The sequence below is a fragment of the Rosa rugosa genome, chromosome 1, assembly GCF_958449725.1.
Source record: "Rosa rugosa chromosome 1, drRosRugo1.1, whole genome shotgun sequence".
Classification (NCBI taxonomy): Eukaryota; Viridiplantae; Streptophyta; class Magnoliopsida; order Rosales; family Rosaceae; genus Rosa; species Rosa rugosa.
In genome coordinates, this window is record NC_084820.1 from 49,519,908 (window position 1) to 49,539,447 (window position 19,540).

Sequence of the window (19,540 nt, forward strand, 5' to 3'; positions counted from 1 at the left end):
TATACCCCACATACTGTACATGTCCCTTTTCTAATGTACCGTTGTTGTGTAACTATAATTAATGTGGGTTATTATTGTATGCTCCAAATTTAAATAGTAAATATTGAAATCTAATGATTAATATTGTGATCACATAACACATATCTTAAATGTCTAAAAATTCTACAAAAGTAAATTAAAATAAATGTGCGATTTCTCATACTAACTACTCTAGTTAGTAATTTTTCGTATTATACGGGAATAAAACACGTACTTACGTTTTTTTTTAAAATACTTCCGTACTTTACTATACACGATTTTTACGTTTTTTTTTCCCGTATTTTACACATATTATTGAACAAAAATGAATATAAATGAATATTTTTAATTAAAAAAATTAATTATTTAATTAATTGAAAATATTTTGACGAACTTTTCAACGAACTATTTGATAAAATATCTGAATAATACACGTACATAGAATTCCATGTCAAAGATGTAGTGATCAAGTCATGTACCTTTTCTTACAAGGAGTATTTCAATTCTTCTGATCAGGTTTGATGGATTGGGTCAAAAAATCGACCCTACCCAAAGTCCAATACCCTGCTAAAACCCCCCAAAACGTATACACAAGGCAAGTCGCAAAATGCAAGTCTCAAACCTTCGTCTCCTCTTGTTTAGCCCTTTCGTCCCTCCTCTCTCACTCTCACCCCTTAAACCCTTCTTCCCCAAATCAAAGCCTTACTCTCTCCTCACCGCCCTCGCCTCCGCCTCCGCCTCCTCCTCCCACCCAAAACGACGCCGTCCCATTCCCTACAGGTCTCCTGGACCCAGAAGCAAAAGCACTCTCAGACACCGAGACAAAGCAATGGAGGACAAGACCGAGTCCGTTTCGTTCAACAAGAGAAGAGCGGAGGGTAACGACAAGAATGAAAGGCCCAAGAAGAATCTCCAGAGGAAAGTCCGCGCTCTCAATCCTACCAATACCATAGCTTATGTCCAGGTATGTAAAGCCTTTGCCTTTCTGGGTTTTTTTTTGTCTTTAGTTAACAGTAAAATCTGTAATTGCTTGCATTGGTTTCTGGGTTGTGTTCCTTTCTTTAGATTCTGGATAAGTATTAGGATTTTATCTCATGTGGATAATAGTTCAAGAGTGACTGACCTCTGAGGTAAGTTCAAATGGTAAAAAAGAAGTATTTTCTACTCTGACATTCGAAAAGCTGCAATCTTTTGTCACATAAGCATGGAGTGTGTGAGGAGATTATATTAACTGAACAATGAAACAGCGACTTGATATGAACTTGGGATTTTCGAGGGGGAGTAAATTTGGTAGTTACAATAGGCAATGGGATTCTAGGAACTGGGGTTGTTGCTTAGGAGTAGGAATTGTTTGTGTTTATGGTTTGAAGTTTGTGGGGTTGGATATTGGAAAGTTTGGCTTCTACTTTGAAATTTCGTTTGTGGCTTCAGTTTTGGATTTCCATTTGTTATCTCATCCGAGTTCATTTGTGAAATAAGAATGTTACGATTTTGACTTGCTCCAAAGTTGATTCTTGGATGACAATTCAAAGGGAAAGGAACGAGCCAGAGGATTTGTAAATATAGGTGGATGCTGGTTGTTGGATCAGATTAGTGATGATGAGTTGGAATTGAGAAAGCTTACTAATTTGGTTTATTTAGGAAGCAGATTTTGCAGCATTATGCATGCTGAATGGAGAGTTTTTGAAATCTAAAATGGTTTTCACGTCTCTTGAAGTTTAGAAAGCAGTATGACATTGATCACTGATTTATATCTATGGTATGCGGTGCAATAAACAAGGTTTTTCTATCAAGTTTGTATTTGAGTTTTTATTTTTCTCTTTTCCATTTTTACTTTTGAGGAAAAAATTTGAGTTGTGTATGGGGCTATGGGCTAATAATTGTGGCCATGCTTCTACTTGCTGCAGTTTCTAGGGACTGGAATGGATACTCTGGATACATCTCCTTCAGTGTTGCTATTCTTTGACAAGCAAAGATTTATTTTCAATGCTGGAGAGGTAAGTTTTGTAGTAATGAAAGGTGATCATTCAAGTACTATTTCTACAAAATAGTAATTTCAAATCAATGATGATTCCTTTTTATGTTCTATGCTTCCCCTTACTATACAACTCTCACTGCAGGGATTGCAAAGGTTCTGCACAGAGCATAAGATTAAGTTGTCAAAGGTATAGGATATCGGAAACCTTTGCGCATTTTCTGCTGTTGGAATGAAAATATGAAGTTTCTTCCTATATTACAATGCCTTACTAGCGTTCTTGATTTTCTTTAGATAGATCACATATTTCTCTCTCGCGTCTGCTCAGAGACTGCCGGTGGAATTCCAGGTTTGTTTCTTGATAGATCAAATATGATGCTTGTTTCTTTCTAAGTCATTACCAGTAACATTTGTGTTAACTCTATATGATGATGACTTTAAGCAATAGTATTGTTTCTCCATATCTACATTGGTTGCTAAAAGAGATTTTATTGCTGGCTGTGAATCGCTCAACTTTTACTTTACCTCACAGGTTTGCTGTTGACTTTGGCTGGCATGGGTGAAGAAGGAATGTCTGTAAGTATGATAGATTGACTTCCTATCTATTTCCTTATTTACTTCATTTAATTAATTTAAGATGGATTGAGTTCTCCCAAATAAGTTTATTTAGTTTTTCAGGAAACCAAGATGTGATTTTAATTCATTGTTGCTGTTGTTTTGAAGGTTAATGTGTGGGGTCCATCAGATCTGAAGTATTTGGTTGATGCCATGAAGTGTTTCATTCCAAATGCTGCCATGGTTCACACTAGGAGCTTTGGGCCCACACATGGTTCTGTGGGGGGTCCTATGGCTGATGAAACTCAGTTTACAGATCCCATTGTTCTTGTTGACGACGAAGTTGTCAAATTATCAGCCATTCTTCTACGACCAAGTTTCTTGGAAGGGTCTCAGCTCCCGAATGGAGTACCCATCATGCAGAATCCTAGAGAAAAGGTCATTGATGATAGTATGGATCATGCTTCAGAACCCATTAGTCCAAATGGCAGAAGTGTACTTACTGGAAAGCCTGGTGACATGTCTGTAATCTATGTCTGTGAATTACCTGACATCAAAGGGAAATTCGACCCTGCGAAAGCTGTGGCTTTAGGTCTTAGACCAGGGTCAAAATATCGGGAACTGCAACTTGGAAACTCGGTGAAGTCGGATTACCAGAACATCATGGTTGGTTCTGAAAAATGAAATACAGATTAGCATATTTATTCTGCTTGCAGTGTTTTAATATAAACGAGTTTATATGTGTTATTTTCTTAGGTTCATCCAAGTGATGTAATGGGGCCCTCTGTTCCTGGTCCTATTGTACTCCTTGTCGACTGCCCAACTGAATCTCATTTGCAGGAGTTGTTATCCATACAATGTCTCAGTAGCTATTATGCAGATTTCTCAGGCCCACCTGAGAATGCTAAGGTTGTCACTTGTGTGATTCATTTGAGTCCTGCATCTTTAATAAGCAGTTCTAACTACCAGAGCTGGATGAAAAGATTTGGTTCAGCCCAACATATCATGGCTGGGCATGAAAGGTGACTTGCTTTATTTTTGCAAATTATCATCTAGGAGCTTATCTGCTCACCGTATTGAAAATCGCTCCTGGATTCTCTGCGTTTTTTCAGGAAGAATGTGGAGATTCCAATTCTAAAGTCAAGTGCAAGAATTGCAGCTCGACTTAACTATCTATGTCCACAGTTCTTTCCAGCTCCAGGTTTCTGGTCTCTTCAGCAGAGTGATTGCTTAGCACCAGAGTCCACTGCTTCTAGTGAGGTTTGTAAAAAACTAAAAATGTATTTGCTGGAGGATGAGTAATGCTATTATAGTTGTTCTTTTTAGAATTTTGGGCTAATTTTGGTTTCATTGTGCCAGGGTTCTGTTTGTGAAAGCATTTCCGCTGAAAACCTCCTCAAGGTATGAATGGTTTATTTACTTAGATGCAACTAGTGAATTAGATTTCGCGGCAGAAACTCTACTCTCTCTCTCTCTCTCTCTCTGTTTTTTTCATTCTTGATGCAATGTTTTCCTTCTTTAAGGTAAAAGTTGTTACCTAAAATTTCATCAAGTAGAATAGTCCTTGAAGTCCTTAATTTTCAGTTGTTTAGGAATTGCTACTATTCATTATGTTAAATTATCTAATTTAAAATGAGTAGTTTAGATGATATAACTTACAAATTCTTTCTCACAGCCAAGTTTTATATAGGAATAGTTCATTGGTTCAACCTGTGGTTCAACCTGTTATCTAGAAACTTGAGGCGGGAGTACACTTCTTGTGCATGCATTTGTACTCATCACCCTACATATCTTCAGTTGAGTTGAGAGACATCTGTGAATTGTCTAGAAAGAATTCAACGTTTTTGGGATTTTGTTCCTGAGAGATTTTAGAACAATGTTTTCATGTCACTTGTGTTGTTTCTCCCTCTCTTCTTTTAATTTATCAAAGAGTAATTAGACCTGTGTTTGGTTCATCATGCCTAGTTTCTTCTGCAGCATTGTAATCACTTTACTAATGTACAAATGTTAATAACTGCAATTTTCTGCTTGTTGAATAGTTCACTTTGCGGCCATATGCTCATCTTGGATTAGATCGGTCTGTTATTCCAAGTAAGGTGGCTGCCGCAGATGTTATTCATGACTTACTTTCAGAGAATCCAGAGGTTGTAGATGCTGCCCAATGTGTTAGCCAGTTCTGGCGTCAGTCCACAGAAACAAGGCAAGAAGATACAGTAATGGTTGAAGAGCCATGGTTTAGTGAGAATACACTTCCTAGTTGCTTGGAGAATATAAGGAGAGATGATTTGGAGATAGTTCTTCTAGGAACTGGATCATCTCAGCCATCTAAATATCGCAATGTCAGTGCTATCCATATCAACCTTTTCTCCAATGGAGGTTTGCTTTTAGATTGTGGCGAAGGAACTCTAGGACAGCTGAAAAGAAGGTACCACCATCCAAATTTTAGCAACGCATTTACTACTATTGTAAGTCTTATCCTTTTTCTCTCTTAAGATATGACTGCTAATGTACATTGACAACAGATATGGTGTAGAGGGTGCTGATAATGCTGTGAGAGGTCTTCGATGTATATGGATTTCTCATATTCATGCTGATCACCATACGGGGTTGGCAAGAATACTTGCTCTGCGACGTACTTTGTTGAAGGGAGTGCCTCATGAACCACTACTTGTAGTTGGACCAAGACAGCTAAAGAGATATTTGGATGCATACCAAAGACTTGAAGATTTAGATATGCAGTTCCTTGATTGTAAGCACACCACAGAAGCGTCTTTAAATGCTTTTGAGGGTGCTACTGAATCAAATAAACGTCACTCCTCTCCCGGAAAAGATAGGCAACAGAAAGTTGATTCTACTCTATTTGCTAAAGGATCTCGTATGGAGAGCTATTGGAAGAGACCTGGTAGTCCAGTTGACGATGGTGTGATTTTTCCAATTCTAAAGAGTTTGCAAAAATTGCTTAGCGAAGCTGGACTGGAAGCCTTGATTAGTGTTCCTGTCATGCACTGCCCACAGGCATTTGGTGTTGTCTTGAAGGCTTCAGAGAGAATGAATAGTGTTGGAAAAGTGATACCAGGGTGGAAGCTTGTGTACTCTGGTGATACTAGGCCCTGCCCGGCACTTACAGAAGCATCTCGTGGTGCAACAATTCTTATACATGAGGCAAGTTATTTACATGTACTTTTACATTCTTTAGTTTGTAGAATCTGTAATACAGTCTGGTTATGAATACTGTGAGAAGGAAGAGGATGGTAGTTGATAATTGCACTTGTGATTGTTGCAGGCAACGTTCGAGGATGGCATGGTGGATGAGGCCATAGCAAGAAACCACAGCACAACCAAGGAAGCCATAGAAGTAGGGAACTCTGCAGGTGTTTATCGCATCATCCTTACCCACTTCAGCCAGCGATACCCAAAAATCCCAGTATTTGACGAGACACACATGCATAAGACATGCATTGCATTTGACCTGATGAGTATTAACATAGCTGATTTGCCAGTTCTACCAAAAGTACTTCCATACTTGAAAATGCTCTTTAAAAACGAGATGATAGTTGATGAATCAGATGAGATGTTAGATGCTGCCAGTGTTGCTTCGTAGTAACAATTATTCGATTTTCTTTTTCCTTGTAATTCCCCATCAATTTTGTAATCCTTAGTATTTTCCTATAACATTCTTGTAATCTGTGTATATCATTCAATTTTGAGAGAGCACTTCTCAACCCAGGTCTCTTCTTTGAATGATTATGGGGTTTTTAGTCGTATGTGTAAGAAACTGAGATGAAATGTAAATTCCATAGTCAGTTACCTACACAAGTGATTAGAACCACGGTTGGACCTCATATCATATGGTGGGTAAGAGTGACAGTTAATCAGTTGGAACTACAGCTGTCAGTTACCTTTTTTAGTTAACTAACTTTTTCAGCTTCTGTTTTGGTTAACAAACTTTTTTTTTTTGTTTTGGGTGTCTCTTTGTTATGCTCTAAACTAAGCAAACGGTCCATGCATAGAAAAGCAAACAGACATACCTAGGAAAACGCTGATTTATGGTCAATTCAAGTCGTTCAAGACTTCATGGCAAGTCTAAAGCTTCTTCTAAAAAAAAAGTATATAAAGTTGAAAATGACACATTTAACTTATACATGATTGAAATCAGTGGCAGGAAATTTCCTTCCTTTGTGATGATAAAATACAACCAAATGTCTTAGCAGTGTTTCTGAAGCAGGAAATTTCCTCTATGCTGTCGTAAATTGTAATAAACAGTGAGCTTGTCTTTCATGATAAAAAGACACTATAAGAAAAAGGAAAAAAAGGAAGGGGGGTAATTCTCTTTTTTCACCTGACGAAGTGGTGTTAGCTCAGTAGTTAGAGCACCCACTACCTAAGATCGATGTCATGGGTTCGAGTCACCATGGGGGTAAGAGTGAAATATTTTGATCCTCTTTTCAATAAAGAAAAAAAATTCTCTTTTTTCACCTTCATTTGGGTGTTGCCTTGGGGCACAAGTCAAAAACTTGATGGTTGAACTCATTTGGCTGGACCGGAGAAAGACTGAAAAGATCAATATTATGCAAGATTAGTTTCTTGGTCTCTAGGTTATAAGGGAAAATTCTATAGTATATCAGTGTAACAATACATCATGTAAACCTAGTTGGAGGAGAGGTAAACTAGTTCAATACAGGGATTTTTTTTTTGACTTTGTCAAGGGGAACCCAAAGGCTTCCTAGGCCCAAGATAAACCCCTTCAGTGCATGTGAAATGCTCCAACTGTGCATTGCAGCACAGTGCCTGGCCACTTTGACAGCTTTGAGGTTCGAACCTAGGTTGGGGAGAGCACACCCAACTAGGCAAGAACCACTAGGCCACTTGCAGTGGTTTTCAATACAGGGATAGTAAGACGCAAACTAATCTTACCAATGCATGAAATTAGTTTACCTCTGAATCAAACTAGTCTATTTGATGTATTATAGACAAACCAATTTTTATAACTGAAAATTACTTACTGTACATTTCATGACGATTACGTACCATGATTCAGAATATAGGGCTCATCTAATACCTTACTTGGAATGTAAAAACTGATTGATTCCTAAACTCAACTCATCTGGGTTCTTAACTCTAGGTCGATGGGCAATAAGTTTCTAATTTTGAGATGTGACCCACATTCATTCCAATTCTCTTCTCCTAAACTTGTGGACCCTTATAATAATAAAAAATAAAAAATGAAAATACAAAAAGACCGGTGGAGCATGGAACTAATGGACTTGTCAAGCTAATTTGGGCGCACATCAAATTCGGAGACAGGTGGGTGTGCGTGAGTCTCCCCACTTATTGCACACCGCGCCAATTAACCCTCTCTTTTCCTCAATCAACTCTCTTCTTCTTCTTCTTCCTCCCTCCCTCTCATTGTTCACGTTCCCCCAAAACTTCCATAACCTCTCTCTTCCTCTAAAACCCTAATCAAATCCTCAGCGCCAATCGGACAAATTAATCACTCGCGCCCTCTCCAATCCAATCCAATCATTGCATATCTGAGCAAAAGCCTGGTTCTTTTCCACGCCTGCGATCCAATTCCGAGTGTTGCGTCGATCCGAGGGGCCAGGCGCTATTGGATCGGATCCGTTCCGAGCTCAATTTGAGGGCTTTGTTTTTTTATTTCCCAAGTTCGGGGGGGTTTTGCGTGTTTGGATTGGGAACCATGGATTCGAGTCGGAGAGCTGTGGAGTCGTACTGGAGGTCTCGGATGGTCGATGCAGCTACGTCGGACGAAGACAAGGTCGCTCCGGTTTACAAATTGGAGGAGATTTGCCAGCTGCTCAGGTCCTCGCCTGGCAGTATCGTCAAGGAGATGTCTGAGTTTGTGTTGAAGCGTCTCGACCATAAAAGCCCTATTGTTAAACAGAAGGTATCCTCTTTCTTTCTTCTTCTTCTTCTTCTTCTTCTTCTTCCTCTGCATGGCCCTCTTTATTTATTTTGAGGTAGATCTTCAGGTCTGTGCTGGATTCATCGGCATTTTTCGGCTATTGAGATCGAAATAATGGGTTCGTATGATGTGAAATAATGTTAAGAATTGAAAATTAGATGATACGATGAACTTTAGGCTGGTTGCATGTGACTTTTTAGCTGGATTTTCTTGTTGTTTTGTGCATGTCATAACAATGCTTGCTGAGACTAGAGGATAGAATTGGGTTGTCCAACTCTGTGTCAATTGTAGTGGTTTGGTTAGTTTCTATAACCGGAAACATTTAGAAGTAAACTTTATGAATGGCAGTTGTAAATATGTCTTTGTTTTCCCTGCAAATTGTTATCCACAATTGTTGTGTTAAAACTGTTGTTGACACTATGAAGCTCAAAATTTCTGTAGGCCCTGCGATTGATAAAATATGCGGTGGGAAAGTCTGGTGTAGAGTTCAGGAGAGAAATGCAGAGACATTCAGTGGCTGTGCGCCAGTTATTTCACTACAAGGGACAGCCAGATCCTTTGAAAGGAGATGCACTTAATAAGGCTGTGCGGGACACTGCTCACGAGGCTATTGCTGCTATCTTTTCAGAGGAAAGTAAGCCCGCACCTGCAGAAGATCTTAACAGACGAATTCAAGGTTTTGGGAATACAAACTATGAAATGCCAACAGAGGAAAAGAAATCGTTTATTAGTGAGGTAGTTGGTCTTGGAAGTGCATCTATCAAGCAGGGGTTTAGCACTTTCACCCAAGGTCAGTCATTTAAAAAGAATGACAATGGAAGCTACAAGAGTCCTAATCTTCATAGGTCATTGACTATGGAAGGGAAAGCAGATAAATATGAACCATTTCAGTATCCCAATCAGACTCAGAGTAGTTTTGGAAATTCAAAGAATGTGGCTAATGGACCCTGGGGTGAGGACTCAAGGTCAACCAAGCCTGAACTAACTAATGGAGATTCTAGTTCAAGTTATAGAGAGAGTAAGACCCGTGAGGAGAGGTTGTTGGAGACCATTGTAACGTCAGGTGGTGTACGCTTACAACCCACTCGAGATGCTATTCAGGTTTTCCTTGCAGAGGCGGGAAAATTGGATGCGGTAGCATTAAGTCTTGCCCTTGAATCAAAGCTCCAATCTCCTTTGTGGCAGGCATGCTTTTTATACTTATTTTATGGCTATAATTCTTTTGGATAGTGCATGAACATATTTGCACATAATCTTAAGATTCTTTTATGTGTGTGTGTGTGTGCGTGCGTGCGTGTGTATTTTTTTTTTTCCAGCACAAGAAAATTTATTAAAAGAGAAACACATTCTATATTTGATGCTTGAGCTTTGTCTTATGTCTAATACTTTTTTGCTTACCTTTTTATGGCCTTTTTTGTTTTCAGGTGCGCATGAAAGCTATCTGTGTTCTTGAGTCAATATTGAGGAGAAAGGATGATGAGAATTTTTCAATTATTGAATCCTATTTTATTGAGAACAGAGATGCTGTAGCGAGATGCTCAGAGTCTCCCCAAGCTTCTTTGCGAGAAAAGGCTAACAAGGTATTCATTTTTTCTTATAATATAGTAGCTACTAGTTTTTTCATCGATTCGCTGTTTATAAAGATGGGAAATAATCTTAAATCATGTAATATTTGATATACCAAAAAATGATACTTTGTATAATCTTCTTGCAACTCAATCACTGTGTCAACTGTTGTGGTCCTTTCCTAGTAATCATCACTGCTCAATCAAATAGACAATAGTAAATGTAACTGGAATTATGAAATATAGATCATCTTCCATAGCAGGCCCAAGGATTTCTCTTTTAGGGTGATAAAAGAAGTGGAATGTATGTAATGGTTGTTCATATTGAACAAAAATTTGGGGTTTGGGTGTGGGCAACCTGATTGAGAGGCCACAAGTAGCTTTGAAGTTGTCTGAAACTAACTCTGGCATATGGTGATTAGACTAATTACGGGGATACTGCAAATCGATGGGATGCAAACCGGTTCAAGCCGTCATCCATGTGAAGATATTTTCACGGTTATTTCTCTTTCCAACAGTGCTGTAATTTTGTGTTGGCTAATTGGGAGAGGGTACGTTTCTACGAGGATGGTTGGTTGGAGGAATGTCCATCAGAAGTGTCGTATCCAAGACTGTTTTTGCTGAGTAGACATCATGAGGAACATATCACCAGGCTGTGGATGTTTCTTCATTACATTAGAACTGTAATTTTGGTCTTATGCGACATCCTAGTGATATGGAGTTGGGCTGGAGGTGCTGCTTGGGTAATTAGAAGGCCTTGCATGTTTCCTTCAAGAGTGGATTCTAGAAGATGGAAGTTCGAACTTGCAAATGATTCAGTAACTTCTCATGTTGGGAATCCTCTCTCTTTCCTTATTTTCAGATGTGGAAATCCAATGTCTCTCCAGAAGTTAAATTCTTGCGTGGTTGGTGGCTCACAAGGGTTGACACTTTTGAGCAAGTTCAACAGAGCAATCCTCTTATCTGTTTTCTGTCGTTGGTGCATCTTATTTAACACCAGAAGGAGATTATATGGATCATGGATTTCTTCACTGTCCTTTTTCTATTCAATTGTGGTGTTTGGAGACAAGCTAGGTCGGTTATCCCAGACTCCAGAGGGTGGTTTGAGTGTGATGTATTGAGTTTCTAGCTTTGGGTAAAGGCATTGCGGGGATGCTTGTCGCAGTTTCTTGGGTTATTTTGATGGAGCTACCGTTTCAGGATTACAAGGGGGTTGAACCGGAAGAACTTAGGGACCTCTTGTGTTTTTGCTTCAGTTCCTCTTGATTTTAGAGACTACCCACTTTTGTCTATCATGTTGGACATGCCAGCTGCTGTGAAGTAATGATTACTTTTGCTTATGATTTTTTATTTATTTTGTCTAATTCTTAGAGAGATCTTTGATTTCTCTCTTTCTTTCAGTTGTGGCCCTGTGTATCTCTGTTGCTTAAATAAAATCTTGTTTCTCCAAAAGAAACAACAATGCATATTGAACAAACAATAAATAGAAAACAACCAGAAGAAAAAGAAAAGAAAAAGGAAATGTGCTGAGGAATGATTTCATATGATTTTTGAAATTGAAAGGATTCTGCATCAATAATTCTTGATGTCTCATAAATAATTGGTATTCTGCTGTTTGATTATTTTGTCATTTGTGTTGCAGTTTACTTCGCGCCTCATGTAAATAGAACCTGTAGATTTCCATTGTGACTTTTCCATCTTCATATTCTCATAACTTGCTTTGAATGCATTTGTCTGGCCTTGCCCAGATATGCCATTTAAAGCTTGTGTGTGTGCGCGCACGCATCTATTTTACATGAATCTTTGAATGTATATCTTCTTTGAGAAGACAGGGTTGGGTCATGCAGTTGAATGAACATTATTCTTTTTATGTGCAGGTTATAAACCTCTTAGGTGGAGAACAGACAGGAAGTGTGGCAGGTAATTCTGAAGAGCGTGGGAAGGCTCAGACTACTGCCGTTGTTCAGATGCCTGACCTGATAGACACTGGTGATCTAGATGATTACCATGGAACAGATGCTGCAGAGAACCAAAATGAGCAAGTCATCACAAACTTAACTGCACCACCCCAACTGATAGATGATTTATTTGGAGATGCCCAAGGGAATGTCGTAAGCACCAGTGAACTGAAAAATGAGGATGATCCCTTTGCTGATGTCTCATTCCACACTAATGAAAGTAAAGAACATGTAGATGATCTCTTCTCTGGGCTTACTATTGATGATAAACTAGATGCTCAGGAGGATGCTATCGGAGGAAAGAAAAATGGATCCGAAATATTTGATATTTTTGGTCCTAATCCTGAACTTCCGCATGAGCAAGATCATACTAATAATTTGAACAATTTAATGGTTGGTTTATCTATTGATAAAGATGCCTCTAAGATGGAGCAAAAGGGAACCTCTCCTGGAATAGTATCTGATAGTCTTTTGTCAGACTCCAGTAGTCAACCCAGCCATCAGGTCTCCACGGATGCTTGGAGTGGAATTCTCAATTCTCAAACAGAACGGACGAGTGAAACTCCAATATTTCCTCCAGGTGCTATTCCTTACAATGTACCTCCTGGCTTTATGTTCAACCCAGCCTTTTCTTCTCAGCCAATAAATTATGGTGCCATGGGAAGTCTCTTTGCTCAGCAGCAATTCCTAGCGACAATGTCCAATTTCCAACACCTTGGGAACCTCAATGCTCAAAATCCAAACTTAAGTCAAGTTGCTGGAACAAATGGAGGATATAATCCAGCACTTCCTGATATATTCCAGGCAAATCATCTGAATCAAGCTCCTAGTTCAATGATGAACAGTGCAAAGAAAGAGGATAGCAAAGCGTTTGATTTTATCTCAGTAAGTTTGATACCTGAAACTTGATGGTGCATGGTTATATATATTGGACTTGGAGTGATGTAGTATCAAATTATGAGTTGTTCACAAGTATAGAAAGTAGGTATCATGTATTGGATGGCAGATGCAATAATGAGTTGAATGGATACTACATAAGGGGAAAAAGGAAAAAAGTGCTTGATTCAGATATCTACAAAGCGATGCAGGAAAATTTTCTTTGGCTTATGCATGATGAATTACTATGTCCTTCTCACATGCTTATATGCAGTTATCGGTTTTCTTATTTTGTGTTATGTTTTGTAGGACCATATTGCCGCTGCTCGTGATCCCAAGAGGGTAGTCTAAGGTTTTCATATTGTGTTTCAAAGCAGCAGGTCAGTCTCTTAGAAGCAAAAGGAGCAAGTAGTTGCTGTGAAAAGGAACATTTGCACATGTTGCTGAACTTATTTCCTTGACGAGTCAATGCAGTGATAAGGGCAAATTATCTAGGACCGCGGATGAAAATAGTAAACATATTTCTCTTCATTTTCCAGATTCAGAGGGTGAAGAGAGCGAGCATGTTCTGTAGTTAGCTTTGCTAGTTTTTTATTGTAATGCAGGCGCAGATTGCAGCCCTCTTGTAATGGATTTGTAGAGTGCCTTTTACCCTCCTCCCCCTCCCACAACCAAGCCCCCCTGCCGTTTTCTCTATTACTTTTCCTTCTCTTTTTTACTTGCCTTTGTCTCATCTCCCAGAAAAAATACTTGTGGTATATGCATTTGGATATAGAAAAGGAATAAGAGAACAGTAACTTCGTCTTCGTTGGTTATCTCTCTGTATTGTGTTTATGGGAATGCCTTTTTATGTGAAATAGAATTGAGAGGGAACGGCCAAATTGGATTGCAAATTTACATCTGAAATATTGGTTCACATTTCACGGGTGCCTTTTGAGTTTTTTTTTGCCCTTTTCTAGTAGAAATAATATTATAATTTAAAATGTACAACTAGTCCAATGATTTTTTTTCTTTCTTTCTATTTTTTATGTGCCCAAGAGTGTGGGAAGACACCAAAGGCTGCTGTCGATCTTATACCATATAAATTGCATAAACATTCCATTTAGCTTTCCAGAAACTAAATTCGTCCTGTGCAGCAACTCGTAGAACTCTAGTAAGATGAGGTTTACTTGCTTGAAATAAGCTGATTTCCAGATTCCCAAATAAACCAGGAGATCATTTGCCCTCCATTCATCTGCCAATGTTTGCAAAGTGCCGATCCAATCCAGAAAATAAACATTAAATGAGACATGCACCTCCAAACTGACCTGAAAATTGCTCATGTTGGCAATGGACCTGAAAATTGCTCATGTTGGCAATGGATCCTTTACTCACTGCATCTGGTGTTTTTTTTTTTTTTTTTTCTTTACAAAATATCTTACATGTACCTAGATTAGCTACAAATTTTTTATCAGTCTACCATTTATGCAAGGATAATTGTTGTAGACCAACTTATCATGAACTTGCCTTTTGGATACAGCCATACAGGACAAGAGGACAGGAGACTACTGTTCCAACGACCCGGTGAGGGAGGACACTACTCTATTCCAGTTTCCAGTCTCAGTCAAAAGACCTTCTACACTTTTCTTCTTCGGTCAAATACTCTACATGGCATCAAACATTAGGTCATCCATCCAATCCCATTGTCAGTTCAATACTTCAATGTTGTCGAAGTGCAAGATTTCTGCTAGTCCAGATAAATGCCAATCTCTGTGTATGTTGCTTATCTGAGAAGTTTACTGGACTCTATCTTTCTCTAATTCTAGTTCTAAGTTAATTATTCCTTTTGATATAGTGCATCATGATGTTCGGGGCTCGAAGATAGATGATTGCACCAGGTTCAGTTGGATTTTTCTTATGATCAATAGATGAGAAGTACTCTCATTTTGTTTGCCTTTCATGCACATCTACGTTGTTAATCAATTCTCAGCTTCCAGTAATACATTGCAAGCAGATGGGGGTTGAGGGAGTAAATTTTGCAGTAAAGCCTATCTATATCTTCTGCTTTTGAGTTGTTATATCACAAACTACCCCACTCTGGATCATTTGAGAGTATTTGGTTCTGAATGCCAGTGATGCAACCCCTTCTGAAAGACTCAAACCATATGACTCAAACAAATTGCATAACATTCTAGGCTATGCAGCAGTTCAAATTGCTTTAATCAAGCTACGAAGAAGAAAAGTTTGTCTAGGCATATCATTTTGATGAAAGATAAATTCCCTTTCCAGTCTGCACAATTCAGATCATGTTATCTTCCATCACCAGCACACAAATCTACTCCACCAAATTCCTCTACTCCTGTTTTTTTGATTACCTTACTTCTCTAGTTCTCTTAGCATACCAGTTGTTCACTCTCACCACTCTACTCCAACTACTCATTCCTATGACATATCTCATAGTCCCTCTCCACCCCAATCCACTCCTCCTGCCTCACTACATGGTCTACCTCCTCCTGTCCAAAATGAAGAAGCTTCACACAGGTCAGCTGAGACTACAACTTCAGCACAGTTCTCACCTTCAACATCTGGAGTTACCTCAATACCAGTGATACCTACAAATGAACCATCATTATCTACTCATTTTCACCTCAATGAAGGAAAAGGATACATACCAATCTCAAACGTTGAGATCATTCTCTCTGATCCTACTGAATCCACAGAGGGCATTGCTGCTGCCTTCAACCACTCTCTGCAGTTACTGGTGCACTCTGAACCAAGTTCCTAAAAATCTGCTCTTGCAATTCCTCACTGGAATGCTTCCATGCAAAAGAGTACAATGCATTGATCAAGCAAGGTACATGGAAGCTCATGTCTTTACCCACCAGGAAAAAATCTTGTTAGTTACAAATGGATATTCAAAGTGAAAAGAAATTCAGATGGCTCCACTGCAAGACACTAGGATAGGTTTGGTTGCAAGAGGCTTTAGTCAAGAAGAGGGCATTGATGACGACAGAACATTCAGCCCTGTTGTCATAAATACCTTAGTTTGGCTTGTTCTGCCTCTTGCAGCAAGCTACAGTTGAAAATCACCAAATATATGTGAAGAAGGCCTTTCATTGTGGACCTCAAGGAGGAGGAAAATATGACTGAATCAGAGGAGTTTGAAGATTCTGCATATGCTACCTATGTAAGCACATTGAGAAATTCTCCATATGAGAAGTTTACATCTCATCTACCCTCTCTTGGCTTCAGCTCATCATAAGCTAATGCATCTCTTTTTATTGGACTATCAGGTACTACTATTGTCTGCCTTCTTTTATGTGTAGATGACATCATCTGCACCGGTGATGAGTTTGAGATCCAATGGATCAAGGATGCTTTCACCAGGACATTTGATATAAAAGATTAGAATATCAGATAGAATATCTCAAAGATGGATTATAAATTTCACAAGCAAAATATGCACAGGATATCAATGACAAGGCTGGTACGAGTGGTTGTAAACTTTGTATTACTGCCTGCCTTCCTCATTTAAAGTTTTAAACCTTCTTAAAGATGAAGGATTATCTTTTGAGGATATCCCATTACAGAAGCTTGGTGGGGTGTTTGCAGTATCATATATACATTTGCCAGACCTGATATACGAGGTTATTTCAATTTGCCGTTCATGCAGTCACCTATTGAGATGTATTATTCATCTGTCAAACGCATCATTAGGTATATACAAGGAACAATCAATCATGGCATCACTTATTGAACACCTCTTGAGCTTAAAGCATTCTCAGATGAAGATTGGCCAGGGGACCTAAAGGACAGGCACTCCAGTACAGGTTTCATTTGTTGTTCTTGGAGATTGTCCAAGTTGGTGCTCTAAGAAGCAAACCTGTGTCTCCAGGTCTACAACTGAGGGTAGACACTGCGTCTGAAAGTGTTTTGGCTTTGACATCTACTTGTGGATCTACGTGTTCGACTCAATCACTCACTGTCCTACGTTACAGTGTGACAATCTTTCAGCATTATCCCCCTCATCCAACTCCGAACATAATTAAAATGTCAAGCATGAGGAAATTCATCTATATTTCACCGGATAAAGAGTTTCAAAAGGAGAGTTTTCCTTACAGTCGGTTTGTTTCCACTACAGATCAACTGGCACACGTGCTCACCAAAGAACTTAGCTCTCCTCAGTTCAAATTCTTATGCTACAAATTTTTTTCTCTTACCACAGATTGCTAAAATGCCCCATGTATTGTAGATCCACTTCATGATCATCCAGCCTCAAAGAAGCCACCCAAACTTCCAGTTAATTGGCTTTGTAACTTCAAACAGTAACCTCATGGGAATCCCCGCTTACCAGGAGCATACGTGATCCTATTTGTTATCTATCTAGCATCATAGGAAATATGCACTTTACAGCATTGCAGAACTGTGTCCAAGTGTAAAGAAGTTGTAGTGTTTTTGAAGGTCCATCCTACACACCTCCCAAATAGAGTTATGATCAGCGCAGAACATACATGTGTTACAAGTTTTGCATTCTTGTGCAGTCAACCAATGCTTCTGACAATCTCACATGGTAATCAATACTACATACGCCATAAAAATAGCAAGTCTGTAATTACAGAATGTATATATGTGTTTCCCAACTAATACAACTGATCCATATGTCAACAACTTTAGAAATCAGTCTTAGGAGTGCATGCCTGTTCGCATTCTAATACAGGATTGCAAAATAACTTGATGATGTTATGATTTATTCAATTCGCCAAACCATCCAAAATAAAATCATCACACATGACACAAGATCTGTTGACGCAGTAAAACCCTCCAAAGAGGTAAACAACTGCGGGCACTATGCCGGTGAACAATCCACCATATGAATAGGAAAGTACATAAAGATCTTACACAACTCATCTACTAGAACCAATCTAGTGGGCAGCGGTGTCTTCTCGTCTTTGGTACTTTCAGATCAGCGAACTTGTTCTCCTTTGTCAATCTTGAGATGGCACAACTGTCACCTCGGTTGTCAATCACCTCAAGGCACAAATCATGCATGAACTACCAACACACATGAAGCATAAAACCAGAAAACTTTTTGACAGAAAAAGTTTGGGATTTGATAATCCTTCAAGAGCTAAACAAGGAACAGCTCATGAAGAATTCTCAACAACACTATTGGCTCAATACTTTCTAAGGATGAAAGATCAGAGAGCTCTTTATAAACGTAGCAGATATATGTTTTCTGTTCTGGTGTCCCACCCCTAACAACGTGAAAAACACACACACACACACACACACACACACACACACATATATATATATATAGTTTTTATCCATGGATTAAAATCAGACGTTTGAAAGGAAAAGCCCATAAACCAATTTAAGAAAGTTTGAATGCTTTGGATAAAACCTTCCAAAAATTTGCATATCAGTACATTAGGATTGAAAAGATTTTCGCATCCTACAATAGGATTTAAAGACAAGTTCAGTCCTAACCACTTTACAAGCATGCACATGTATGCAAGACATACCTGATTGATGAGAGTTGTGCATGAAGCTTGAAGCATTCCATTCTTCTAAGGATCCAAGAGTAGAAACCTATTACATGAAAACATGACTCTTGGTCGTTGCGCTTAGGAAATGACAATCAAATAAACATTGCACTAACAATCTCCCCCTTTGGCATTTCCTAGGCAAAACAACATATACATTTAACCATACAATAGTTGATCCTATACTACCATGACCAAAGAAATATGAACTTCCAAGTTGTAATCTGCACACAAGAAACATAACACCCGTGAAGAACATGTATGGTTGAAGTAGTGTAAGCATAAGCATATGAAACATTAAACTTCCAATCTCTCCCCCTTTTTGCCTGGAAAGGACAAAGGGACCAAAGCATATTGTGCATAAGATTTCACTCCCCCTAAATTCAATACTCATGTATTGGTAGCAGCGGAAACAAACACTCTTGAATATCAGTATGTTATGACAACTTTCAAAAGATCAAGAAGAATAGGCTATATGTTTGAACCAAGGTAACCTGCACTTTGTAGCAGACACAATTGAGAAGAGCCAAGCAGAAATGATGCATGAGACAGACCATTACCACACACAGAGCAATCAAGCAGAGCTTTTCCAAGATAACATCAACATGAACACTTCTCAAGAGCATCAACCAGCAGATTTGAAAGAGAGCAGGTCTCAGTAACTAAACACTATTTATTTCAAAACCAAATTGAGTTAGGGTACTAAAAGTGCTATGCTGAAAAGTGAACCCAGATCATCAGAGGCTTTAGAGAGAGTATCACGAAGAAGCATAATATATATATTGTTGTTTTTTTGTGTAAATATAAATGGAGACAAGATCTTAGAGGGTACTTGGAGCTTTGAGCAACTGATATACCTTTTGTTTTGTTGCTACCCTCTTGTTTTTATTTTTTATTTATTGAACACAAAGATCATAAGTCAAACCATCCCCGTTTCGACCTGAAACACACTAGCTTTACAAGGCAGGTGTCCCATCTACATTTGGAGATAGCCTGACTTGCCTAGACCACCACCGTTTCGACCTGAAACACTCTAGCTTTACAAGGCAGGTGTCCCATCTACATTTGGTGGTAGACTGGATGTCTCCTTAAAGAACAAACGGTGCCATTACAATAGTGATAACTTGGTCTGCATACCTCACTCA

At 38.8% G+C, this 19,540-nt stretch overlaps 2 protein-coding genes across 2 annotated transcripts; both read left to right on the top strand.

Annotated features, from left to right (window-relative positions):
• Nucleotides 1–562: 562 nt before the first annotated feature.
• On the top strand, nt 563–6,390 carry LOC133725263 (tRNase Z TRZ3, mitochondrial). The gene is made up of 12 exons (XM_062152449.1): nt 563–982; nt 1,926–2,015; nt 2,139–2,183; nt 2,288–2,342; nt 2,526–2,569; nt 2,717–3,214; nt 3,305–3,570; nt 3,661–3,808; nt 3,908–3,949; nt 4,588–4,973; nt 5,071–5,710; nt 5,832–6,390. Exons 1-12 carry the CDS (start codon nt 626–628, stop codon nt 6,147–6,149), a joined length of 2,889 nt encoding a protein of 962 aa, XP_062008433.1. The 5' UTR covers nt 563–625; the 3' UTR covers nt 6,150–6,390.
• Nucleotides 6,391–7,840: 1,450 nt separating this feature from the next.
• LOC133725265 (protein MODIFIED TRANSPORT TO THE VACUOLE 1) lies at nt 7,841–13,685 on the top strand. The gene is made up of 5 exons (XM_062152450.1): nt 7,841–8,453; nt 8,913–9,656; nt 9,896–10,051; nt 11,914–12,879; nt 13,180–13,685. Exons 1-5 carry the CDS (start codon nt 8,247–8,249, stop codon nt 13,219–13,221), a joined length of 2,115 nt encoding a protein of 704 aa, XP_062008434.1. The 5' UTR covers nt 7,841–8,246; the 3' UTR covers nt 13,222–13,685.
• The last annotated feature ends 5,855 nt before the right edge of the window (nt 13,686–19,540 follow it).

Bases quoted from the DNA above. Each gene is read 5' to 3' on its own strand.
- LOC133725263 (XM_062152449.1), top strand. From the start codon at position 626: ATGCAAGTCTCAAACCTTCGTCTCCTCTTGTTTAGCCCTTTCGTCCCT. The intron at 4,974-5,070 runs GTACCACCATCC...CATTGACAACAG, and splicing joins CTAGGACAGCTGAAAAGAAG to ATATGGTGTAGAGGGTGCTG. The intron at 5,711-5,831 runs GCAAGTTATTTA...TGATTGTTGCAG, and splicing joins CAACAATTCTTATACATGAG to GCAACGTTCGAGGATGGCAT.
- LOC133725265 (XM_062152450.1), top strand. From the start codon at position 8,247: ATGGATTCGAGTCGGAGAGCTGTGGAGTCGTACTGGAGGTCTCGGATG. The intron at 8,454-8,912 runs GTATCCTCTTTC...AAATTTCTGTAG, and splicing joins GCCCTATTGTTAAACAGAAG to GCCCTGCGATTGATAAAATA. The intron at 10,052-11,913 runs GTATTCATTTTT...TTTTATGTGCAG, and splicing joins TGCGAGAAAAGGCTAACAAG to GTTATAAACCTCTTAGGTGG.